The sequence below is a fragment of the Bufo gargarizans genome, chromosome 6 (genome assembly GCF_014858855.1).
Source record: "Bufo gargarizans isolate SCDJY-AF-19 chromosome 6, ASM1485885v1, whole genome shotgun sequence".
Taxonomy (NCBI): Eukaryota; Metazoa; Chordata; class Amphibia; order Anura; family Bufonidae; genus Bufo; species Bufo gargarizans.
This window is the reverse complement of record NC_058085.1, coordinates 283238802-283262665: the sequence shown is the minus strand read 5'-3', so window position 1 is coordinate 283262665 and position 23864 is coordinate 283238802. Positions and strand designations below refer to the sequence as shown.

At 43.6% G+C, this 23864-nt stretch overlaps 1 protein-coding gene across 2 annotated transcripts in view; it reads right to left on the bottom strand.

Annotated features, from left to right (window-relative positions):
• The window catches only part of CDH4 (cadherin 4), an 837767-nt gene that overhangs the window by 224185 nt on the left and 589718 nt on the right, over positions 1-23864 (bottom strand). For both annotated transcript variants that reach the window (XM_044299844.1, XM_044299845.1), the window contains exon 3: positions 11079-11308. In XM_044299844.1, coding sequence (XP_044155779.1) covers positions 11079-11308 — 230 coding nt within the window. The remainder of the gene's footprint in view (positions 1-11078; positions 11309-23864) is intronic.

Sequence of the window (23864 nt, the reverse complement as noted above, 5' to 3'; positions counted from 1 at the left end):
TGGCTGTGGTGTTCTTGTTCTTTAGTACAGCACAGCCTTCCTCTTCTCCTCACACTCACATTGTAAAAAATAAATGGTCAACACTTTGCTGTCCATTGCCACCACTAGGGAGACAATAAGCACACCGTAAGGGCTTGTATTGGACTGAATTACAGCCTCACACTCTGCCCCTGGTGGGGGCAACACGAGGAATGTTGTTGTGTAATGTAAGAATTTTTAAGAAAATCCTTTAAATTGTTAAAAGGAACCTGTCAGGCTGAACATGGTGCCTGATGTCCAGTCAATATTTTATCAAGCAGGAGGAGCTGAGCAATGTAATTTTTTTTCATTGCAATTTCTGATCATTCTGATCATCCCTGCTTAGGGATTGATAGGTAACAGTGCACACCTATACAGAGAAGGTTGGAGTCACTGAATTTGTCTACAACTGGACTCTTAAACCAATTAAAATGAAAAAAACTATATATCAATTTGCTCAGCCCCTTTAAGGCTAATGGTTCTCTAGAATAAAAAAGTGAAAACAGGTGTACTTTACTGCATTCTATAATTATATTCTATTGCATTTTCCATCTTCAGTACCACTTGTACCACTCATGTGTTGTTTCTTCCAATAAAGTCAGTGAGACAGTTACTATTAGTGTTGAACGAACTTTTGCAAGTTGGAGGTTCAGGTTCGGTTTATTTAAGAACTCCGTAATGGATTCCATTACCATGGACTAAAAATTCTATGACGGCATGCACCATGGAAGCCTATAAGAGGCATTCTCTCATAATAGAAGTCTATGCTGGCCGTAGACTTCTATTATGACAGAATACAATATGGAATACCTTTTATAGGCTTCAGTGGTGCATGCCGTCATAGAATTCCGTTATGGTCAGTGGTAACGGAATCCATTACAGAACTCTTAGATAACCCGAACGCAGTAACAATAGTTACTATAGCTCATGGACCTTTTTAAAAACTGGCAGGGGATTCCACAGCCCAACAAATTTAACTTAAAGGGTAACTTAAAGGCTTGCACAGAGCTTGGATATTGATAGGTCATCAGTATCAGATCAGCAGCAGATCAGCTGTTCAAAGAGGCCATGGTGCTCGGCAAGTCTCGTATCCTCTTCAGGGTTAACCTGCTTTAGATCGCAATGGCGGCACTGTGTAATTACATCTTCCTCTCCCGTTCCCTTGAATAAGAAGGAGTAATCACACTGCACGGCCGCTGGAATCTAGACTTCGGGCAGGTTAACAGTTAAGAGGATGCTGCTCTTGACACGTGCCGTGGCCTCTTCAAACAGCTGATCAGTGGGGGTACCGGGTGTTGGACCCCCATCAATCTGATATTGATGTGGATAAGTCGTCAATATCTAAGCATTGCACAACCCCTTGAATCAGACTCATGGACAGCTCAGATGCAATACAATAGATACCATATTAATAAGTGACATGCGCATCTTATTCCATGAAACGTTTTACTAAGACTGTAGTATGAGATGCCAATGTTTAGTAAATGTCAAAAGTGTGTAAATTTTAAAAGACTATAAAAACTCCAAAGAACATGCTGTGACCCAAGAAAGTAACATGTTTGCACATAGAATTAAAGGAGCTGTCAAATTACAACCACTATCCACAGGATAGAGGATAAGCAGCTGAATGGCAAGGGTCCAAACATTGGGGCCTTTGCTGATCACTAGAATTTGTTCCTACATTTGCACAGAGTGTCAAACATGCGTGTGCGCTCTACAGAGTGGTTGCAGCTAGCCAATCCCATGGCTATCTCCCACAATCCCATGGAGTTGAATGGAGTATCAACACACATTTGCATGGGCCCCCATTCTAGTGACCAGCAGTGGTCCCAAAGGTTGGATTCCAGCTGATTAGACACTTATATCTTGTAGATAAGGATTTGGCATGTAAGGTATTTGAAAAAAAGGCATGTAAGGTATTTGGAAATGGGTTTTTAATACAGCACAGCCTTCCACTTCTCCTCACACTCACATTGTAAAAAATAAATGGTCAACAACTTTGCTGTCCATTGCCACCACTAGGGTTCCAATAAGCACATTGTACTGTCTTGTACAGAACTGAATTACAGCCTCACACTCTGCCCCTGGTGGGGGCAACACGAGGAATGTTGTTGTGTAGAGTGTTTGAGCTCCCACACTTGTCCGTGATCCCACTAGTAACCCTGATCCATTTTGACAGGAAATAGATCACCAGTCTAATAGGTGTTTAGTTGCTGACTGTTTCTCAGTACTAATGTGTCATTGCTACATAATAGACCTGTAGAAGTGATTCATTGTGACATAAGTAGCTGATGGATCACATTGCTTTAAAATTTCTTTTACACGCTGGGCTATAATTACAGCTACCATTTACCCATTTACTGCACTGCGACAATAAACCTTAAATTAACTATTTTGCCTAAACATCTTCCCCCCATAGCGTCATGATAAAAGGACTATTTATAAAGGCCACAAAATAATCTAATAAGATAAAAAATTATGTTTTATCTTAGAAATAGAAACAAGGTAACCCCAGACATTAGAAATATGTGATGTAAACATCAAAAGAATGTCAGAGAGAGTGGGAAGCTGATGGGAACCACTTCAATCAAGCAAGGAAGACCTATAGACCTATTGAGAAACACCTTGTCACGGTCTCGCCCATGACAGAGGTGAGAAGATCGGAGAGACTGGCGGCACGTGAGGGTATCTGACGGTCTCTCTGTTTTCTTATTTCAGTGTTGTGTTTGGTAATAACCACACCTCTTTTCTGGTCATTACTAAGGCTATTTAGTTCTGAATCACACTGCTTACTTTGCGGTTGATATTTCCTGCTGGAGTTGGTTTAGCTGGTGTGTTGTTCCTTTGGATCTACTGCTCCTCCATTCTGCTTTAAGCTAAGTGCATTTTGTCTTGCATTTTGTTGTTTGCTTTTGTGTGTTGTTGTCTAGGCCTCAGAGAGACACTGGTTCCTTCATCTGGGGAGGAACCAGTAGTCTTATTTCCTGCCACCATTCCTAGGGCATTCCAGTGTCTTCAGGGCCTAGGTTGTATGAGTATTTCCACCTTCACGGTCTACTCATACTGGCAGGAGTCAGGGAGAGGTCTAGGGATTCCTAGGAGGTCACCATCCCTCTCCCTTAGTTTTGAGGCCTAGACTTAGGTCTATTCCTTCAGTGTCTCATTTGGGGTTATCCCCTCCCCATTACCCGTGACACCCATTCAATAAGATGGCAATACTGTACGAAAGAAAAAAAAAACACAAAGGAAAGGCTGATCAACTGGTAATCCTATCAATCTTCTGGTAAGCCTTTCAAGTCAGTTGGGAACCTGTCCAAACATTCTGTGAACCCCCTCAATTTGCAATACAAGCCTTTATTTAGCTAGAAGCCATTTCATAAATGAGAACTCTCGTAATGCCATATGGAAACTGCTTTAAACAAGGAACTTTATTCAGTCAGTTGAGAACTCATTCTAATAACACCATTCAATCAGGCTAGTATATTTCCTGTGTACAATAATAGTGGATGTGGATTGCCATGTGGCTTGGGGCAACTCCCAAGGGCATTATCTAAGTGCCCCCTGGTCTTCACTTTTCATCCCCTATTCAGTGATTTGTACTCTGCAGCATAGGAACTACTAGGCCACCACCTCTTGGAGTAGTCCCTGTTCAAGTGATGGCTGACCAATAAGGGTCAAGAGACACTGGTGCGGAATACCAAGGAGGTCAAGCAAAACCATACTCAGGGACAAGCCAAGGTCAGTGCAAGAATGGGAAAAAGATAGGTGCGTGTATTCCCCTTGAAAGCTCAGATGGTATCAGAGGGGGAAAAGAAAATAAAGAGGACGCAGCTGCGCCAGGAGAGCGGTGTAAACAAAGAGGTGGATTATATTGAGTCAGAATGATACAAATTAATCAACAACAGAACTTTGAGGACTTATGGTCAATTATGAGATATAGGGACAAGTAAATAATGATGGTGTGGCAATGGAATAATAAAAAATAAATTAAAAGGTATAGCAATGATACATCGAGTGGGGGACTTACTTCACCAGGGAAGGAGGTATAGGATAAGCATAATACACCTATACCTTCTCCTCCCCGCTGAGATCGTTCGTCAGATGGTATAAAATCGCCTCCATGTCCCAAAAGAAAGGTGACCAGGGTTCCAAATGGAAGACTCTTTATTTAGTCAAAGCTCAACATGTTTCAGGGTACATCCCCCTTTCTCAAGATCAGGATAAAATATAATATAATAAAATAAACAAGTGTACATGGTACCATATATATACAGTTGCAAGAAAAAGTATGTGAACCCTTTGGAATGATATAGATTTCTGCACAAATTGGTCATAAAATGTGATCTGATCTAAGTCACAACAATAGACAATCACAGTCTGCTTAAACTAATAACACACAAAGAATTAAATGTTACCATGTTTTTATTGAACACACCATGTAAACATTCACAGTGCAGGTGGAAAAAGTATGTGAACCCTTGGATTTAATAACTGGTTGAACCTCTTTTGGCAGCAATAACCTCAACCAAATGTTTCCTGTAGTTGCAGATCAGATGTGCACAACGGTCAGGAGTAATTCTTGACCATTCCTCTTTACAGAACTGTTTCAGTTCAGCAATATTCTTGGGATGTCTGGTATGAATCGCTTTCTTGAGGTTATGCCACAGCATCTCAATCAGGTTGAGGTCAGGACTCTGACTGGGCCACTCCAGAAGGCGTATTTTCTTCTGTTTAAGCCATTCTGTTGTTGATTTAATTCTATGCTTTGGGTCGTTGTCCTGTTGCAACACCCATCTTCTGTTGAGCTTCAGCTGGTGGACAGATGGCCTTAAGTTCTCCTGCAAAATGTCTTGATAAACTTGGGAATTCATTTTTCCTTCGATGATAGCAATCCGTCCAGGTCCTGACGCAGCAAAGCAGCCCCAAACCATGATGCCCCCACCACCATACTTCACAGTTGGGATGAGGTTTTGATGTTGGTGTGCTGTGCCTCTTTTTCTCCACACATAGTGTTGTGTGTTTCTTCCAAACAACTCAACTTTGGTTTCATCTGTCCACAGAATATTTTGCCAGTACTGCTGTGGAACATCCAGGTGCTCTTGTGCAAACTGTAAACGTGCAGCAATGTGGCTTCCTCTGTGGTATCCTCCCATGAAATCCATTCTTGTTTAGTGTTTTACGTATCGTAGATTCGCTAACATGGATGTTAGCATATGCCAGAGACTTTTGTAAGTCTTTAGCTGACACTCTAGGATTCTTCTTCACCTCATTGAGTAGTCTGCGCTGTGCTCTTTCAGTCATCTTTACAGGACGGCCACTGCTAGGGAGAGTAGCAGCAGTGCTGAACTTTCTCCATTTATAGACAATTTGTCTTACCGTGGACTGATGAACAGCAAGGCTTTTGGAGATACTTTTATAACCCTTTCCAGCTTTATGCAAGTCAACAATTCTTATTGGAAGGTCTTCTGAGAGCTCTTTTGTGCGAGGCATCATTCACATCATGCAATGCTTCTTGTGAAAAGCAAACCCAGAACTGGTGTGTGTTTTTTATAGGGCAGGGCAGCTGTAACCAAGCTGTAACCAGCAGCTCTTGGAGATGTCATTAGTCTAGGGGTTCACATACTTTTTCCACCTGCACTGTGAATGCTTACATGGTGTGTTCAATAAAAACATGGTAACATTGAATTTTTTGTGTGTTATCAGTTTAAGCAGACTGTGATTGTCTATTGTTGTGACTTATATGAAGATCGGATCACATTTTATGACCAAAGGGTTCACATACTTTTTCTTGCAACTGTACATGTGTTGTGTCAATTTGTCAATTAGGCAGCAATTTCTGGCGGGGACCGGAGGTGAGAGTAATGTCACTTCCGGTTTTCCGAACCATAATGTATACTAGATGGTTATAAAAATGCAATAGATGGAAAAAACTGCAAATACAAGGCTCATAAGCGTTCTATATAGAGTTAGAGAAAGTATAACAAAATAAGAGCAAATGTATCACCATCCAGCTCCAAGAATCCCTGCTGCGTTCCACGAGTGGAGTTCCGGGGCAGGGCCAAATCCGCGATTGGAGAGGTGTTTTTGAGATTGATAGCGGACGTGCAGTGCGTTCCACCATGGAACGCACGTGAAAGTGGGGTGGGGGGGTAGTCGGCTGCTTTCCACAGTGGAGCGCACGGTCAACAGGGAACGATTACAAGGCGTTGAATAAGGTGCATTGAAGGACAAAAACATGCATATATATAGTAAGTACAAATATAAACATGAAAGTTCATTAATTCATAAAAAATATAAAACCATGAAAAAGCCTCAATATACACAGCTATGAGTCTGGGCAAAGAATTGGAGACCAATATAATCCTACAGTGTTGTTAATCGACAAGCAACAACAAAAAATGCCCAAAGTAATCAAAAACATGATTCATTTTATTGCAATAAATATATAACATATCGTGATGTACATAAAAATAAAGATAACAGGGAAAAGAGCCAGCAGAAAGGCTTATGCCGCAATCCACTGGCCTATACCGCTGTCACCCACCAAAAGATGTAAAGCATGTCAGGTATACAGAGTGTATATATATATAAATAATCCAGTCGCTGAAAAACAATAATAATAATAATAATAATACTACTATAGCTCAGTATAGGACATTAAATCATCACCTAAATACATAACCGTCAGAAGGGACACAGCTCTAGAGTGAGATCTCAACAAGGATAATAGGACGGATGACGAAGCTTAGGCGAAATGCTCGTCGAGGTTCCTATCCTGACCTGTGCTTCTGTTTTCACCCCCCATCATGTCCTGCGGTATACATTGATTTGATTATGACTTTCTGTTGGGCTCAGTTTACCCTTTACTATAGGGTCTTGCATTGTTACTTTCTGAGGGACTAATCCTCCCTCTTGTCTCTAGATTTAGCCTCTGCTTAATCCCTGTCTCTGGCTATTGTTTCCATCATCTCTATTATCCTTATTGAGATCTCACTCTAGAGCTGTGTCCCTTCTGACGGTTATGCATTTAGGTGATGGTTATATACTGTGCCCACCCACAGTATATAGTTAACCAGGGACAGTACTGGTCTGTAGGTCCCAGGTTGTGGTGAAACAGTTCCGCATCCTCAGTCTCCCTGGTGCAGCTAGACAAACCGCTGGGGCTACTTAGGGAACAGCGGCCAGTGGTTTTCTGCACTGATGCCAGCACTTCTGCTGGGGCGAGGGGGTTACAAGCCAGTCCTGTAACAAGGGGGTCGGTGGAGCAGAGGCTAGTGGCGCTCTGCCCGGATGCCAGCTCTTCCGCTGGGAAGGGATCAGTGGGTATCGCAAGCTCATCCCCTGCCCCCAGAACTCGATTGGAGAGATCAGTGGGTATCGCAGGCTCATCCCCTGCCCCCAGAACTCGGTTGGGAAGTAGCTGGGAAGGGGAGGGCTCGCTTACCTCCTCCTACTGGTATCCCTGCGAAGATGGCTGGGGATCTGGACCGACCGTCCAGCATCCCTGTAGGACTGGCACCGAGCCCGCGGTCTCATCTGCGCCCGTGTAGAGGGGTTTGTGTTCCCCTTTTCCCGGTATCTCTGGCTGCTGTTGGAAGGTGAGGCCGGTTGCCTCTCCTCCCCAGGACTCTGGGTTGCTGTAGGGCAGAGGGACCCAGCATCTCCTCCCCCTGGAACTCAGGTTGCTGCTGGGGAGAGAGACCGGTTGTATCCTCTTCCTGTGATATGCACTGCCATTGGAGATCTGGGCAGGCGGTCCAGCATCCTTGTAGGGCCGGTAGAGTGACCTCGGTCCCATCTCCACCTGCCATCTGTGGGTCCTCCCAGGACCAGTCTGTGAGGTCCCTCAACATTTGCGAGTAAGGACCACCTGCGTCCACACCTGGCAACTCCGGCTGCTGCTGAGGGTCTGGGCCAGCTGCCCAGCATCCCGGTGGAGAGCCCTCGGTCCCGTCTCCACCTGCCTGTTGTGGTTCCTCACAGGACCAGTCTATGAGGACCCCTACTTCGGGTTCCTCTGGCCGCCTGAGGGGGGAGACTGCTAACCTCCTCGGATGCAGCCTCTGCTCGGCTGCTGTAACACTCCTTCCGCTGGGCAATTTCTCTCTCTTTCGCCAGTCAGAATTCTTGTTCCATCCTTGCGTGTCGCTTGACCTGGTTCCAGATGGCCTGGTATATATCCATGGACACGTTATCTCCATACTGGGCCACTCGCTGCCTCACCTCGGCCAGCCAGTCATCTTCAGAGCCTTCCATACTTGTCTGCTCCAAGTCGCTGGATACCTCTGCTCCTATGGGCGCTGCACGAGTTCTAACATTGCCCTCAATTTGTAACTCCACACGTTACCAGTGTCTCTGAGCTGCATCTCCTCGCACTAGGACGCCATCCCACTGCTTGCCACCAATGTAACGGAACTCCTGGCCCCCCGACTGGGTGCCTCTGTCGAATGATGCTCCTAGTGCTTCCCGAGGACACCAAGCACTCCACTTGACACCGTAAGCGCTGCAGATCCCACAAACCGCCGAAGCGTGGTTGAGGTCTCACCGTCTCCTACCCACCCTGGACCTACGACAAGGCTTCAGGCTCCAGTGAGTGAACCTCTCCTACATCCAGAGAACAGAAACAGCTCTTACAAGAGCTAGTAGTAATAGCCAGGGGAGTATACAGCGTATAGCAATCCCCACACACATGAGACGAGGCTCTATGTTGAATGTAAAATCGGAACTCTTTATTGAGGGCTACCCGCCCGTATTTATGCAGGTCTCCATCTGGTGGACACGCCTCTAGGGGACCAGAAGGAAGACTGACACAGGACAGATATGCAGCAATTCAGGATACACAGACACAATACATCCCCACAATGCATCATGGTTTCCTCCTCTCTGCCCTGGAGACACCCGAGGAGCAATTCAGTTATCTGTCAGGACAAAGGGAAATCGCCAATACACATGTGGAGACAACAGGACAGAAATCAACATTTAAACATACAATGTCACAACCCTTACAGTAAACACAGACATTTAACATATCCCCAGATAGCTCAAGTCTGAGTGCATATTATTAGGTGAATGGCACTCAGACTACACGAATACACAAAAATTAGCTATCTGGGTACCCACACATAACATACAATACAATTCCAAAGACAGAAAAATACATGAACTTATATAACTATGTCGCTATTGCATAAAACCAGTGCATACAACATGGGACCATAATCACATGGTAAGAGGCTGGCAAGTAGTCCTCTCCAAGCACTCGTGGCAACCTCAAAAGAGGGGAGTTTGTCACAGTAAGAATACAATAATGCGATAATTATATATAGAAATATACCTGATAAATGATAATAAAAAACCTTATTATATTATAGATCCATCAAAGAATAAAATAAGTCATTTGTGTCTGTATGGTAAGTAACGGGGACCCTGGTCACCATTCTTTTGGGACGTTGAGGCAATTTTATACTATCTGACGTGTGATCTCGGCGGGGGAGGAGAAAGTATAGGTGTATTATGCTTATCCTATACCTCCCTCCCTGGTGAAGTAGGACCCTCATTATTTACTTGTCTTAATATCTCATAATTGACCATAAGTCCTAAAAGTTATCATAATAAAGTTTTTTATTATCATTTATCAGGTATATTTTTTGTTGATTAATTTGTATCATTCTGACTCAATATAATGCACCTCTTTGTTTACACCGCTCACCTGGCGCTCCTGCATCCTCTTTTTTTCCTTTTCCCCCTCTGATACCGTCTGAGCTTTCAAGGGGAACACATGCACCTATCTTTTTTCCATTCTTGCACAAACTTCGCAGTATACTTGTGTGTACTGCTTCACAAAGATTTATTTTGGGTGCGGCCTCGGGAATGGTACTCAAATCACCTTGTACCTACTATTATTTCCTTCATCACATTCTTCTACTCATTGGTAGTCTCCCTGGTGCTTCTTAATCCATCTTTTTCTACCTCCATATTTTTTTCTTTTCATCAAGCCAAGGTCAGGGCAGGCAGCTCAGGGTTAGTATGGAGATCAGGCAGAGGCCAGGTAAGGCAGGGTGAAATCTGGAGTCAGGCAAGAGTCAGTACACAGGAAAGTGTACAAGCCAAGTGCAGGAAACTGGAAAACTAGAACCTATTGCTCAGGCTTTCTCAAATAGGGGAAGGTACCTTAAAGAGGTTGTGCATGCAGTATATATACTGCCTGCATAACCCATTTAAGTACCCCAGGGTGGCCAGCTATAGTCTGATGAAGGTTAGAGTGTGTGTGCTGGCCCTTTAATAGTTGGAGAGAGAGAGAGAGAGAGAGAACCCACCCTACAGGCAGTGAGAGGCAGAAAAGGTAAAAATCAGACGCAGCCGGAGAGTGGAAGACAAGCAGCATGACCCAAGTGGGCAAAGAAGCAATGGATGACGGTGAGCACGGGCCACTGGAGAGGCAGAGAAGGAAACCAGGTTAACGCTCTGGTGGCTGTGCCCAAGGGAGATATGGCATTGGGCATGGACCACTGGCACCACAAATATTTGGTGAAGCCTTTCACCATCTACTTTATTATAAACATGCACTAGATACTAGTGTACATTTCTTTAAAAAATCTAACTGCAGGATTTCCTTCACCTTAATAATACAACTGCTTAGTATTTAACAAAAATGTCACATCTCAATTAAAATTAAATTTGTCGAAATTTTGCAAACATGAATGTAATTGTGCCCTGAGGGTAAAGCTATCTTCACACTTAAATACAGAAAGGTATCTGAATAATTATAAGATGATCTGGTAAAACAGGGATGCTTAAAACAATTACAGTCATCTCCATGACGCATCACTCTACACATGGAATGAAAAATATCACTGGACTGCAGACATATTTTTACGTGATCTTGGTTGTAGATATGCAAGGTAGAATACATATGAAACATACATAATAAAAGGACATGCAGACAGACATATAGAGGATAGAAAGACGGATATCTATTTCATGTCGTTATCTATACACTCTAGCTCGCATCTATAAATACTGCATATATCTACCACCTTAACGTAAGATTTTCACAGTACCTGGCGCTGGCTAACGTTAAATGGCTGGTCTTCTACTAGCAGTCGGATAGCAGCTTCCCATTTCTCTGGAGTTTGGTGGTCCCAGGCTGCCACTACAAATACTGCTTGTTTGGAAGGGATCTGAACCTTGCGGGCTGTGTACACATCTCCATCTGTTCCCACTTTGAAATCTGGATTGCTGGTTTCATACCATATTCCCTGTGTTCCTGTAGTGCACCCATTAAATTTTACTGAAACAAAGGAGGGAGATCAGTTATTAGTATGCGTGAAACAGAAATTTTCCCGAAAATACAGTTGCATTATAACCTCATACTTTAACATATTTTAAATTGGGGCACTGGAGGTCCAAGGCACACCTCTAGGAAGGAAATGATTAATATGTTTTGAACTTTGGGAGGGTACTAGCAAACCTTCGAGAAAAATGACAAGTCTGGTTCCAGGTGTATGTGAACTATAGGGCAACAGAGTCAAATTGGTCCCTTTTCTTCTCCACCCACCAAAGCCAAGAGGGACCTTATGCTAGGAACCCAAACAATGGGGCAACAAGCAAGCAATACAGTATTATATAACCAAGGTCAGCAGAGAGACGATTCATTTTTGGTGGCAACAGTGGGCACATGTGTAACTTAGCAATGAATTCACCACCATTTTATAAATTATGATAGTAGTGTAGTATATTTTTTAAAGCAGTATGGAAATAAAAAGTTTTGCAAGAAGGTAGCCTCCAAAAAGGAAGCAACGATGCCACTAAAGAGGTTAATTCCAATGTGTTTGCACACTGACATGTCTGTTTTAGTAAATATTTGTATTCCCCGTAAATTATCAATTCTGAAGCATTGTTTGTTCCTCTGCTATTTCTCTTAAAAGTAAGAATCAACGTTAAAATCTTGTGTCTATACACAAGCCTGCACTGTCAGCACAGATTGGACAGTGTCAGAAGGCATAGAAACCCACACCACTGACAGAGGTGTTACCGCCCAGTTGTCAATTTACTGATGCATTTCTAGGTGGAAAAATAAAAGAACAGTGAAGAAAAGATGCTTTGGAATTGTTATTTCATGTGAAATATCACTAAAAAGACATGTCAGGACAGATGACATCCTCCCAGCGAATTGACACCTGGGTGATAACTGCTATAAACAATGTTGATCTTTCATATACTGCATTGTCAAGGGGGAGGAGTCTGAATATTCAGTGCCTTGATCTGCTCTCAGAAATTAGTCCTTAGGCCTCTTTCACACGGGCGAGCTTTCCGCACGGGTGCAATGCGTGAGGTGAACGCATTGCACCCGCACTGAATCCGGACCCATTCATTTCTATAGGGCTGTGCACATGAGCTGTGATTTTTTTACACATCACTTGTGCGCATGAAAATGGCAGCATGCTCTACTTTGTGCGTTTTTCATGAGGCCCCATAGAAGTGAATGGGGCTGTGTGAAAATCGCAAGCATCCACAAGCAAGTGCGGATGCGGTGCGATTTTCACGAACGGTTGCTAGGAGACGATCGGGATGGGGACCCGATCATTATTATTTTCCCTTATAACATGGTTATAAGGGAAAATACTAGCATTCATTTTTTTTAACCCCTCCATCCCTATTTTACTAAGCATTCTGTAATGTTTAGTAAAATAGGGATGGAGGGGTTAAAAAAATATATATTTTTTTTTAACTCACCTTAATCCACTTGTTCGCGCAGCCCGGATTCACTTCTGTCTTCATCTTTGCTGTGCAGTAGGAAAAGGACCTGTGGTGACGTCACTGCTCTCATCACATGGTCCATCACATGATCACAGGTGATTAAGGTGAGTTAAATAATTTTTTCTATTTTATTAACCCCTCCAGCCCTATTGTACTAAGCATTCCGTATGAAGAATGCTATTATTTTCCCTTATAACCATGTTATAAGGGAAAATAACACAATCTACACAACACCCAACCAAAACCCGAACTTCTGTAAAGAAGTTCAGGTTTGGGTACCAAACATGCAGATTTTTCTCATGCGCGTGCAAAATGCATTAAAATATTTTGCACTCTCTTTTGCATTTTCCCGTGACACATCTTATCCGGCCCAAAACCAAGACGCCCGTGTGAAAGAGGCCTTAGAGGTGTATCTCAATAAATTAGAATATCATTGAAAAGTTAATTTATTTTAGTTATTCTATTCAAAAGTGAAACTCATATTATATAGATTAATTAAACAAAGAGATCTATTTCAAGTGTTTATTTCTTTTAATGCTGATGATTAGGGCTTACAGCTAATGGAAACCCAAAAGTTCGCAACTCAGAAAATTAGAACATTATATAAGACCAATTAAAACATTATTTTTAATACAGAAATGTTGGCCTACTGAAAAGTATGTACAGTATATGCACTCAATACTTTGGGCTCCTTTTGCATGAATTACTGCATCAATGCAGCGTGGCATTGAGGCGATCAGCCTGTGGTGTTATGAAAGCCCAGGTTGCTTTGATAGCGGACTTCAGCTTGGTTGCATTGTTGGGTCCTTGTGGAGGGTGTCAATGACTGTCTTCTGGACAACTTTTAAGTTAGCAGTTTTCACCATGATTGTGTAGCCTACTGAACCAGACTCAGGGGCCATTTAAAGGCTTAGGAAACCTATGCAGGTATTTTGTGTCGATTATCTGATTAGAGTGTGACATCATGAGTCTACAATATTGAACCTTTTTTACAATATAATTTTTTTTTGAGATACTGACTTTTAGGTTTTCATTAGCTGTAAGCCATACTCATGAACATTAACCCCTTAACGCATAATGCTGTACATGATACTTGGAACTGTGGACCACTTCCAAATTTGGCTATAGCCCTCAATAATTGCAGGATGCTTTGCGTTATAACAATTAAGTTCTCACACATAATATTTTAAATCAATATGGGCGTTGGCAGTGCACCGTAATGTTGTCTAAAAAAGCTCTGCAACTGGCTAGGTACCGACAGAGGTGCAATGTTCTGCAGTCTACTACTTGACGAGCTGAACTAGCTTCCAGAGAGCTGCAATTAGCCTGTAGAAGTGGTAGCATCTTTCAGGGTGGGGGAATGGTGGGCTGGAAATGAATATTTATTAAACCCACATTAGGACGCTATCTGCATGTGCGGATGGATGTGTCAGCAAATGCAGCACTAAATCACCCACCAGTGAGAAGAAGTGACATCCTCTGCTGCAGAAACTCATAGGGAAAGTTACCCAGCATTTAGAAAAATAGGGGAATGGAAGCAATTATGTTAGCAGGATTCATTCTCTGCAATTGCTCTGTCAAGACTCGTATGATTTAATTACTATTTATTCAGAAGAAAGCCAACCAAACGGCAGACTTCTCTGATCCTCTATTCATTCCACAATCACCTTTATTTCTGGTTAGCTTTGTAATACACAGCTTCCCAGGCATCGTACCCCAGGTCTGTACCATTTTCACCTCTGCAATTAAACTGCCAGCTCCTGAAGAGGAGAGGGAGGCTGGTTGAATATTGCAGCTGTGCCCTCATACAAGTGCCACCCACAAAAGACATTCAAGAGACACCTCCAGAGATCATAGTAATACTGTAGAGACACCTCCAGAGATCATAGTAATACTGTATAATTTTTTTTTTTATGATGGTGTAAATCAATATCTGCCGGCTGTCGTAACATGCTGGCAGTTGTAGTTCTGCAACAACTTGCAAGTTATAGGTGGGAAACTACTGGTGTAAATAATCACCAGATCTATGATAATTAAATGGTTTAAATAAAATCGGAATAAAAAAAGTGCCACTCTTGTCTGTGGCTTTGTCTGATAGTACAGCTCAGTCACATTTACCTAAATGCTGCAATACCACTGTTTTAACTTGAATTCAAAGATTTAAGAAAAAATAGGCTTACGCAGGCTAAGTGATAAAAATAGTTACTAAGTGTGCTAAAAAATATATATAAAATAGAAAAAAATCACATACAGAGTAGTAAAGGTATATAACAATAAATCACGTGACCTGCAACACAATGGAGCTCCTGTCGCCACACTACCCACGTAGCATATGGTTGACACCTTATGGTAATTCAGGCGAAACTCGAAAAATTTGAATATCGTGTAAAAGTTCATTTATTTCAGTAATGCAACTTAAAAGAAGTTGCATTAATGCAACTTAAAGAGAACCTGTCACCGGGATTTTGTCTATAGAGCTGATGACATGGGTTGCTAGATGGCCGCTAGCACATCCGCAATACCCAGTCCCCATAGCTCTGTGTGCTTTTATTGTGTAAAAAAAATGATTTGATACATATGCAAATTAACCTGAGATGAGTTCTGTCCCCGACTCATCTCTAGTACAGGACTCAGCTCAGGTTAATTTGCATATGTATCAAATCGGTTTTTTTTTACACAATAAAAGCACACAGAGCTATGGGGACTGGGTATTACAGATGTGCTAGCGGCCATCTAGAAACCCATGTCCTCAGCTCTATACACAAAATCCCAGTAACAGGTTCCCTTTAATATTGTGAAAAGGTTCAATATTCTAGGCTCAAAGTGTCACACTCTAGTCAGCTAATTAATCCATACTCCCTGAGCAAATGGTACCTGAGATTGTGACTTTTTTAGGGGTCTTCATAAGCTGTAAGCTATAATCATCCAAATTATAACAAATAAAGGCTTGAAATATTTTGCTTTGCATGTAATAAGTCTATCTCATATATTAGTTTCACCTTTTAAGTTGCATTTCTGAAATAAATGAACTTTGCACAATATTCCAATTTTTCGAGTTTCACCTGTACAAGAGAGATAGTGACCTACAACATCCTACCTGGATGATGGTCTCATTGGAGCTGAGTTCTTTGTCTTTATGCACAAAGGTTTATACCTATCAGCCCCTCCTCCTAAGGATGTCCAAGGTGGACTATGCATGTCCTGTGAATTAACAACTCTGGAATGTGGCCTGGTGACCCAGAACAATGGCTTTGAATATCTTAACTAACTATCCCTCACTTAATTACAAGGGATACAGAAGGTAATATAACAATTAAAATGGAAAGAACCAATCAATATATATATATATAGATATATAGATATACAATCACCTAAAGAATTATTAGGAACACCTGTTCTATTTCTCATTAATGCGATTATCTAGTCAACCAATTAAATGGCAGTTGCTTCAATGCATGTAGGGTTGTGGTCCTGGTCAAGACAATCTCCTGAACTCCAAACTGAATGTCAGAATGGGAAAGAAAGGTGGGCTACAACAGCAGAAGACCCCACCAGGTACCACTCATCTCCACTACAAATAGGAAAAAGAGGCTACAATTTGCACGAGCTCACCAAAATTGGACTGTTGAAGACTGGAAAAATGTTGCCTGGTCTGATGAGTCTCAATTTCTGTTGAGACATTCAAATGGTAGAGTCCGAATTTGGCGTAAACAGAATGAGAACATGTATCCATCATGCCTTGTTACCACTGTGCAGGCTGGTGGTGGTGGTGTAATGGTGTGGGGGATGTTTTCTGGGCACACTTTAGGCCCCTTAGTGCCAATTGGCCATCGTTTAAATGCCACAGGCTACCTGAGCATTGTTTCTGACCATGTCCATCCCTTTATGACCACCATGTACCCATCCTCTGATGGCTACTGCCAGCAGGATAATGCACCATGTCACAAAGCTCGAATCATTTCAAATTGGTTTCTTGAACATGACAATGAGTTCACTGTACTAAAATGGCCCCCACAGTCACCAGATCTCAACCCAATAGAGCATCTTTGGGATGTGTTGGAACGGAAGCTTCAGTGCCCTGGATGTGCATCCCTCAAATCTCCATCAACTGCAAGATGCTATCCTATTAATATGGGCCAACATTTCTAAAGAATGCTATCAGCACCTTGTTGAATCAATGCCACGTAGAATTAAGGCAGTTCTGAAGGCAAAAGGGGGTCCAACACTGTATTAGTATGGTGTTCCTAATAATTCTTTAGGTGAGTGTAGATATAGATATATTTTTTTTTATCTTTTATACAACCACTCACACAGCTTATAGAGAAACAGTCAATGAATTAACATTCACTCTCATGCTGGTGCACCCATGTATGACATCTTTCTCAAGCTGGACCCACAGCAATTCAGCACAGAAATAGGGGGAGTGAAGATACAATTTGGAATCAGAAATATCCTTATAGGTTCTCTCTGTTCAGTCTACTGCAGTTCCACATTACATTACAGCTCAATGCTGAAAACAAGTGCTGGATTACCAGAGGCCTAATTCACATGACAGTATTTTCTGTCCGTATGCTGTCCAGACTAGAGTTGTTGCGATACCAATTTTTTGATTCGGTTTCGATACCATGAAAAAGTATTGCGATACTCGATACCATTCGATACCACGCGAAAAAAATAAACAAAAAAAGCCACGTGCATTCCTCATTTTTAAAAATGGCGAATCGCGCAGTTTTTATTTTATTTTTTCTGTTCCGGCATTCACCACCTAGATTTTTTTTATATATTTTAATAGTTTGGACTTTTCTGACGTGGCGATGTAATATGTTTATTATTTATATATTTTATATGTGAAATTGGGAAAAGGGGGTGATTTATACTTCATATTTTAGTGTTTTTTGTTTGTTTTTTTTACACTTTTTATTTAATAACTATTTCCCCCTTAGGGGCTAGAACCTGGGATCTTTCATCCCTTTTCCTATTCAGCCTGATAGATCTCTATCAGGGTGAATAGGACTTCACACTGTCCCTGCTGCTCTGTGCCTTGTGCACACAGCATCAGGGATGTTACCATGGCAACCAGGGCTTCTGTAGCGTCCTGGCTGCCATGGTAACCGATCGGAGCCCCAGGCTTACACAGCTGGGGCTCCGATCAGAAGCTGCCACTGCACCACTGCACCACCAATGGCTAAAAACCACAAACATGGCTGAGGATCTGGTGGATATGCTGTGGACCCCCTTTTACTGAAGCGCTGCGGATTTTCCATTTGGATTTGCATACAAAAATATGCAGCTGATTATAGTAGGAGAAAGTGAGTAAGATTTATGCAAAGCCATCTGCATACATTTTTAAATCCACAGCCTGTCCATTTCTGACAGGATTGTTGCAGATTTTTCTCCATTAGAAGGGGTGGCACGTCACTAGGATATACAACCAATGTCCTCTGGAACGGGACCCCCAAAGAGAACTAGAGCGCACTGCGCGGCGTGCTCTCCGCTCTCTTCTGTGGGAGATCCAAGAACAGCAGAGTGCTCCAAGCATGCCCATCTCCTCCGTTCACCTCTATAGGACTGCCGGAAATATTTTCGGAACTTCCACAGAAGTGAATCGAGGGTGGCTGCACCTGTCCGCTTCGCTTTCGTTCATTTTCTGAGCCCCGTTTTAGAAGTAGGTGGCATATCCTCAGCAATCCTAAAATGTTTCACATTTTGCTGAATTACCCATGCAGCCACAGCAAAAGTCCTAAATAAATAAAAATAGCTATACTGCCCTCCCTTCATCCCATGCCAGTCTCTGTACAACCTGATTTCCTGAGAGGACATTGCAGACAGCCTGGTTATACAAAGACTGGCACAGGACCTGGTACAGTATGTCAGGTAGTGACAGAGGAGGGGTTTACTGCTTCATGTTCACCAGGAGCTGGAGCCGAAACCCAAAAGCAAATCTGCTCAATTTCCGCTGCTTTGGGCGCACTCAAGGGTAAGTCTGCTGTGAATCTTACTGCATTTCTGCAGCGAAACCCATGGAAACCGGCAGCAAAACCCACCGCTGATTTTACCATTTGCGCTGCAAAGTGTGAAATTCACAGCAGGGGGAGAGGGGCGGAGGAGGGGCGGCAATGAGAAGAGAGGGGCGGAGGAGGGGCGGCAATGAGAAGAGAGGGGCGGAGGAGGGGCGGCAATGAGAAGAGAGGGGCGGCAATGAGAAGAGAGGGGCGGAGGAGGGGCGGGCGCACTGCGCCACCAATGATAGGATTATTTCCACACAGAGCGGCGCCCAGCGATGTCCCAGCACTCACCATTAGTCCTGGGCGCCGCTCCGTTCGCCTGCAGTGCTCCATTACTGTCTCCTCTCCTGCTCCACATGCTGCTGATTACTATCGGAGCGATGGGAGGAGACATCAGATTCACTAGTGGGCGTTCCTTCTCCCTGGCTGTAGCGCTGTCCAATCGCAGCGCAGGGAGAAGGAACGCCCACTAGTGAAGCTGATGTCTCCTCCCATCGCTCCGATAGTAATCAGCAGCACGTGGAGCAGGAGAGGAGACAGTAATGGAGCACTGCAGGCGAACGGAGCGGCGCCCAGGACTAATGGTGAGTGCTGGGGCATCGCTGGGCGCCGCTCTGTGTGGAAATAATCCTATCATTGGTGGCGCAGTGCGCCCGCCCCTCCTCCGCCCCTCTCTTCTCATTGCCGCCCCTCTCTTCTCATTGCCGCCCCTCTCTTCTCATTGCCGCCCCTCTTCCACCCCTCGCTTCTCATTGGTGGCAGCGGCGGCAGCAGCACAGGGGGAGGGAGGACAGCTTCCTTCTCCCCGTGCTGCTGAGAGAGAACATGAGCGCGCCGATAGCAGCGCGCTCATGTTCAGAGATACTAGACTGCGCAGAAGCGCAGCCCAGTATCGAAAAAACGGAAATCCCGGTATCGTATCGATACCGGGACAAAAGTATCGATTGGGTATCGAAATTTCGATACCCGCAACAACCCTAGTCCAGACTGCAACCACATAGCACAAAGACCCATTAAAGTAAATAGTGCAATTTATGTGTCAATTTTTCCAGGTGGTCGTTGTGGAGTTTTCCATCCAAGACTCATTCATTTAGGTCAGGGCCGTCTTTACCAAGGGGCAAAAGGGGCAGCTGCCCTGAGCCCAGTTGCTCCTGGGGGGCCCAAGGCAGCTGCCTCTTGAGCCCTGCTAGCTACTGCCCCGGGTGTCAAGCTGTCTGTGTACTTTAACGTTTTGATCTAGGACCTTAGATGACATCATCACCATGTGACCAGTAACCTAGCAATTACTGGTCACATGGCTATGAGGTCATCACAGGATCTAGCAGGAGTGTTGCAGAAGTTAACTGGAGCTTTTTTGTGTGAAGATTACATCAGAAAAAGGTGACAGGGGCTATGTTAATATACTGTAAACTACTGTATAGTGGGGTGCTGTATATTGTGTGGGGGCCTGTATACTGTGGGGGGCTGTATATTGTGTGGGACTGTATACTGTGGGGGGCTGTATATTATGTGGGACTGTATACTGTGTGGTGGGCTGTATACTGTGTGGGGCTGTATACTGTGGGGGCTGTATACTGTGTGTGAGCTGTATACTGTGTGGTGGGCTGTATACTGTGTGGGGGCCTGTATACTGTGTGGGGGCCTGTATACTGTGGGGGGGGCCTGTATACTGTGTGGTGGGCTGTATACTGTGTGGGGGGGCTGTATACTGTGTGGGGGGGCTGTATACTGTGTGGGGGGCCTGTATACTGTGTGGGGGCCTGTATACTGTGTGGGGGCCTGTATACTGTGTGGTGGGCTGTATACTGTGTGGTGGGCTGTATACTGTGTGGGGGGGCTGTATACTGTGTGGGGGGGGGGGCTGTATACTGTGTGGGGGCCTGTATACTGTGGGGGGGCTGTATACTGTGGGTGGGCTGTATACTGTGTGGGGGGCTGTATACTGTGTGGGGGCCTGTATACTATGTGGGGGGCTGTATACTGTGGGGGCCTGTATAGTGTGGGGGGCCTGTATAGTGTGGGGGGCCTGTATAGTGTGGGGGGCTGTATATTGTGGAGTGCTATACTGCTGTACTGTATACTGTGGGGGTCTGTATACTGTGGGTGTGGTATAGTGTGGAGTGCTATACTGCTGTACTGTATAGTGTGGGGGGCTGTATCGTGTATAGTTTGGGGTGCTGTATACAGTGAGGTGTTGTATACTGTGAGGTGTTGTATACTGTGGGGTACTGTATAGTGTGGGGTGCTATACTGCATACTGTGTGGTGCTGTATACTATAGAGTGCTATACTGCATACTGTGGGGTGCACTGTAACACTAGGGCCGAGCCCCGGTCTCCTTCCTGCAGAGCGGTGCCCACTTCCAGCCTGAGCCCAGCTGCCCAGAGCACTGATCCTGAGCCGCTGGAGTCTTCAGAACTGGAAGTATTTACAGTCATTCACTGGACTCTGCCAGATGTGTGGATTTTTTGTGTGTGTGTTGTGGTGGAGGGCGTGATTGCCTGCTAAGGTGTGGGAAGGTGGGATCCAGGGGGCCCAAGTAAATTTTTGCCCAGGGTCCAATCAATATTAAAGACGGCCCTGATTTCTGTGAATTTGTCAGGAGGAATAAAACAGATGCACCCATACACCATATGGACAGATGAAAATCGGAACAGCCGTCTTAATCCTACCTACAGGAATTTCTCTGTGTGTTGTCAGTAGGTTTAATGCCCTTTGCTTCCTGCTGTAGAAGGTTAGTGGCTTTCCACCTCACAAATTTCATTACATACTCCAACAATCTTCTATACCAGGCACCTTTTCCATCTATGATTTTCACGCAGAAACGTGTATCACACAGTAAAATGCTTTATTGTATTGTCCGGGGAAACATGAAATATCCACCGGAAACAAAAATAAATTCTGCCCACCTAAATGAAGTCATCAAATAAAGCAATGTATTTAGTAACTCTGGTGACGTGGCATCACAAAGTCACCTGAAGGTGAACCGCCACCCTATAACTTTGTACTCAGCCTGTGTCCAACCCTATGAAGCTTTTTTGTTTACAGAGAATGAAAATCTGTTGATTTACGGTATCATTGTCCTTGAAATTCAGACATCCGTATCGATGCCTTGGAGGAAGTCTTGCCCGATTTAATATATCTTTCAAATATATTCCATTCATCCATTTACTTCCTTTATCTGCGTTCTCCAAACCTCGCTCATTCTGAATTCTGGGAAATGTGGAGCCATTAAAATAAACTGTTTCAGCATGTAACACTCTGTCAAATCTCCTTAGATAAACGGCTCTGAGACCTATTTAAATTGCACCAAATCCCAGGTGAAATTTGCATTTGGCTCACGGCCTTACGGTAATTAGCATGCCAGATAAATAGCCACACCCCATATCTACATTTTATTTTAGGAGCGAACACTAGGAAAAGGCTTTCACAACCTAAGTAAACAGATTCTACAAGGCACGGAGTGTGCCCGAAAACTGGTGAAGAGTAGACAAGGTAGCTGCTGAAGGCCTCATTAGTAGACTGTTGGGCTTAAACCCTTAACCTCTTCATTTTTAATTACTTAGAAAACCACTTTTCTAAAGATAAGCAAGAGGAAAAAGACAACCACATAGCATGCTGGCAGGTGTAAAATGAAAGACGAAAGCCTCTTTGAAATGTGGTCATGAGGTGTAACGAAAGAAGTTGAGGAACCATTCATATGAGGGGAAGGAGGGAGAAGTCTTCCCATGAGGTATTAAAATGGACGTGATACCACCATAAAGAAGGTTATTTCTTAGAGAAACCAATCTGGCCCAGTGATTTGTGTCTTTCTGAACTTTCATGAGCATGTATGAATGTGGTGAACATCAGCACAAGGCCAAGATGCAAGTTATTATTACCATTCTTCATTTAGCAATGTATTCCACAGTTACATAGGTTTGGAAAATACATAATATGTAGGTATGAGAGAATAGACTTCTCTCATCCGAAGTCGATTCGCTCATCTCTAATAATAAGGTATGTATCCTCCTGTAAGAGGAATACTTATCTATTGATTTGGCTTAGAGATTATAAACGGTACATGAAGTCTTTGTTGCCTGTGTTGCCCATGAAAAAGTTATAATAGAATACTACTTACAGCAAATCAACATCTTTGAGGTGGAGTATCACTGGCTCTAGGGCAAGAAATAGCTGCTCGTATACATAAGGTAGTTATGTATATTGCATGGTAGCTGGACATTCCTATCATTAATGTCTGGATGTTATCTTTATGTCCATGTACCGGAAGGTCATTCGGAAAGTTTTTTAGAGGAAAAATAGCAGTTTGATAAAAATTGGGCTGCACATTTTCATTAGGAGGTCACTGTTTATGGTGGATAAAGCTATCACTCTGCTTGAGATGGCCCGTCATTTCCCACTGTTGCCCTTAGGCTACTTTCACACTTGGGGCAGGACGGATCCGACAGGCTGTTTACCATGTCGGATCCGTCCTGCGGCAATTTTGCCGTGCCCGCGGACCACCGCTCCGTCCCTATTGACTATAATGGGGACGGGGCGGAGCTCCGGCGCAGCACGGCGTTGCACGGAGAAAGCCGCTGGACTAAAAAGCCTGACATGCAGTAATTTTAGTCCAGCGCCCTTTCTCCGTGCACCGCCGTGCTGCGCTGGAGCTCCGCCCCCGTCCCCATGGCGAAATAGCCGCAGGACGGATCCGACATGGTGAACAGCCTGTCGGATCCACCCTGCCCCAAGTGTGAAAGTAGCCTAAGAAAGAAGCTGATAATATGCCATACAATTTAGTGGGAAGCGGGCAAAGAAATTCCAAATGGGGTGAAAAAAAAAAAGAAGCAATTTCTCCACTGTTTTATAAGTTTTGTTCCTACAGTGTTCTCTTTGCGGCAAAACTGACCTGTGCCCTTCATTCTTTGGGTCAGTATAATTACAATGATACCACATATGTATAGTTTTTTTTTATGTGTAAATAGTGTAAAAATAAATTAAAACTTTGGAAAAAAAAAGTTGTTTACCTTTTTACATCACCATAGTTATATCTACTGATCTGTGTGGGGGCTCATTTTTTACGGGATGAACTGTAGTTGTT